Genomic DNA, 2,948 nt, shown 5'->3' with positions numbered 1-2,948 from the left:
TACATACCCTGTTGTGCTCCTCCTGTTATCTTTATCTCCCGCCATAGTTGCATCATCATATCCTTGTAGAGAAATTTTTGAACCATCGAAGCATAATTCTTGAATTGTGCTACCTCTCAAATACCTGAGAATCCACTTCACTTCCATCCAATTCTCTTTTCCTAGATTGTTCATAAACCTTCTTACAACTCCCACTACATGTGCAATATCAGGCCTTGTGCAAACCATTGCATACATTAAGCTTCCAATTGCTGATGCATATGGAACTTTACACATATAATTCATCTCTTCCTGAGTCTTGGGACACATCTCCTTAGTTTGAAATGGCTAGCCAAAGGTGTACTAATTGGTTTTGCATTCTGCATATCAAATATTTGTAACACATTTTCTATGTACTCACTTTGAGACAATGTCAATTTGTAACTTTTCCTGTCTCTAGTTATTCTCATACCAAGGATTCGTTTTGCAATACCCAAATCCTTCACTGCAAATAAACTTGCCAATTTTCCTTTGAACACATTTATTTCCTTCATGTTATACCCTGCAACAAGCATGTAATTTACATAAAATAACTATATAATATGGTTGGCATCATGATCATCCTCTTAGAAGGACGGAGCTCTACAGCCCTAGCCCTGCACCCATCGTTGACCTTGCATAACCCTCGCAGCAACCCGTAGCGGTCAACTTGACAGCCTCCAGCACCGGTCCTAGCCGGCACCTGTCGTTTTCAGTGGTTAACCATGGATGGAATGGATCTCGATGTTGTGGATTATATGCCAGATCCATTCCCCAAACAGGTCACTTTCCATAACCCTTCTCATAACTCGGCCATCGTAACATCTGCCTCGTCCAACTCGCAAACAGCGCCAATTGTCTCTTTGCCTAGGCATATCGACAGCTCCCCCCGCATCGGATCCCTCTCCATCGACTCTCCCGGCCTTAATTGCCCTCCCCTGTCACCCACTACCCTCAACCTCCTTGCCTCCTACACGTCCCCGCTCTTTGATCCCACTCCTCCTGCCAACCTCTACTATGCACAGAACCCTAACCCTAGCTCTCGACCTACTACGGATACAACCATACCCTCGCAACAAGCAGTTAATCCACAAGGAGCTGATGGCTCATCACAGGAACCTGTGATCCCTTCAGGATGTTTCGATACACCTGTGGTTAGGGTAAGAGCAGCGGATCCACCCTCGGTGACAAGCAACCCGACAGACCATTTGCAAGCACACCCCACTGCGCCTCAGATAGGGAAAAAGAAAACCAAGTGTATCAAAGCATCAAGGAAAGATTACACTCAAGTTTGGCGAAGGGCTCACCATGGGAGATATTGCAGACAGTGCCAGCAAAGTATTGGTGGGTAGGGTTCGAGGTCGAACCTACTCTGCAGATCGTTTAGGGCAATGGGTGAAGGAGATTTGGGGGTAGATTTTCCTGCAACTGCCGGAGGTGCAAACCCTACTTCGCAGATCATTTTCACTTCGTTTTTCCCACGAAGAATACACTAATTTGGCTCTGGCCTGATTTTTGCATATTGAAATGGCACCAGTTTTACTCAAGCGATGGAGTCCTCTCTTTGACCCTGAGAGAGAGAAGATCAGAGAAGGGCCATTATGGGTGAGGCTGCCAGGATTACCCTTGCAGTACTGGTCAGAAGAGGTGTTTATCAAAATCAGCAACACCCTTGGCACGTTCCTGGACTATGACATAACCATTGTCCAATCCAAAAAAATTTCATTAGCCCATATATTGGTGCACCTGGACACTCGGGAGGGATTGGAAGAAAGGATCACTTTGCAATGGAGAAATTTCACCGAGGTACAGATCCTAGATTATGAAGGCGTGCCATTTAGATGCCGCAAATGCTACAAGGTTGGGCATCTATTCAAAGAATGTCCTCTTGTAGCAAAATCCCAGGAGACAGCTGCATTGCAAGATACATGCAAAGATAAAGGAACTCATGTCATCAGCAGAAAGCACACAGAGTCCGATCCAGAACCTCCTCTCAAGGTGACTCCATCCAAACCAATGCAGCATGAAGCTGGTACATCATCTGGTCCTCCATCCCCTCCACTAACTCGAGCACGGGAAGCGGCAGAAGCGGCTCGATCAGTGAGTACTCCTCTTCCCTCATCTCGTTCTCTTTCTTATGTTAATGCATCTAATGCAATACATAATCATTCTACATCTCATCCACATGTCAGCACCATCCTGCCATCCATTTTCTGCTCCCCTCCCCCCACCATTTAGTCAATTCTACCACCCCCCCTCCACCCACCTTTTGAATTCCCCCACTTCCCCCTCAACCCCCCCAGCTCCCCCTCACTCCTATAACCTCTGATCGAGAACACCATCTGGGGATCCTCTTCCTTACACAGGCCTGGGTCTGAATCTGCCTACATCTTTGGCCAGACCACCTAGAGGACGCAAATCATACCTCACCCACGCAATCCTCCGTGCTGGGGCTGAGGTACTCTCGGGCAGACAATCATCAATTGACCGGGTTCTTAGAGAAAAGCAAACCCTAGACATGGTTCCCCCATGAAATGCCTCTCCTTCAACTATAGGGGATTGGCTAGTTCACCCAAAAAACTAGCCCTTTGCAGACTCTTCACTGCGGAATCGGTCGACTTAATCCTCCTTCAAGAAACCCTTGGTGAAGCACAGCATGTCACCAAAACATTACAGTCAATCTGCCCTGGATGGATTTTCACTGCACTTGATGCCACAGGATGTTCTGGAGGTCTGGCTATTGGATATAACCCCCGCTCCATTAAACCCTTGGCAACCTGGGGAGGCAAGGGTTATATGGGTATTGATTTCTTCTCTGCCAATTTGGGCATGGATCTCAGGGTCATGAATGTTTATGGGCCATGCCATGGAAGAGAGGATTTCTGGAATCACCTCCTTAACCTATCCCTGTCCTCGGTTGACAACCTCAT

General features: G+C 47.0%; 1 protein-coding gene across 1 annotated transcript; it reads left to right on the top strand.

Moving 5' to 3' along the window:
- The first annotated feature begins 1,545 nt into the window (after nucleotides 1-1,545).
- Nucleotides 1,546-2,256, top strand: LOC149157030 (uncharacterized). The gene has a single exon (XM_089444947.1). It carries the CDS (start codon nucleotides 1,546-1,548, stop codon nucleotides 2,254-2,256), a length of 711 nt encoding a protein of 236 aa, XP_089301073.1.
- The last annotated feature ends 692 nt before the right edge of the window (nucleotides 2,257-2,948 follow it).

Source organism: Pinus tabuliformis, chromosome 9 (genome assembly GCF_031772625.1).
Source record: "Pinus tabuliformis cultivar Carrire ecotype Pingquan chromosome 9, CPIR1, whole genome shotgun sequence".
NCBI classification, from domain to species: Eukaryota; Viridiplantae; Streptophyta; class Pinopsida; order Pinales; family Pinaceae; genus Pinus; species Pinus tabuliformis.
Note: the sequence above shows the minus strand (reverse complement) of the source record. Positions and strands in the feature narration are given on the sequence as shown.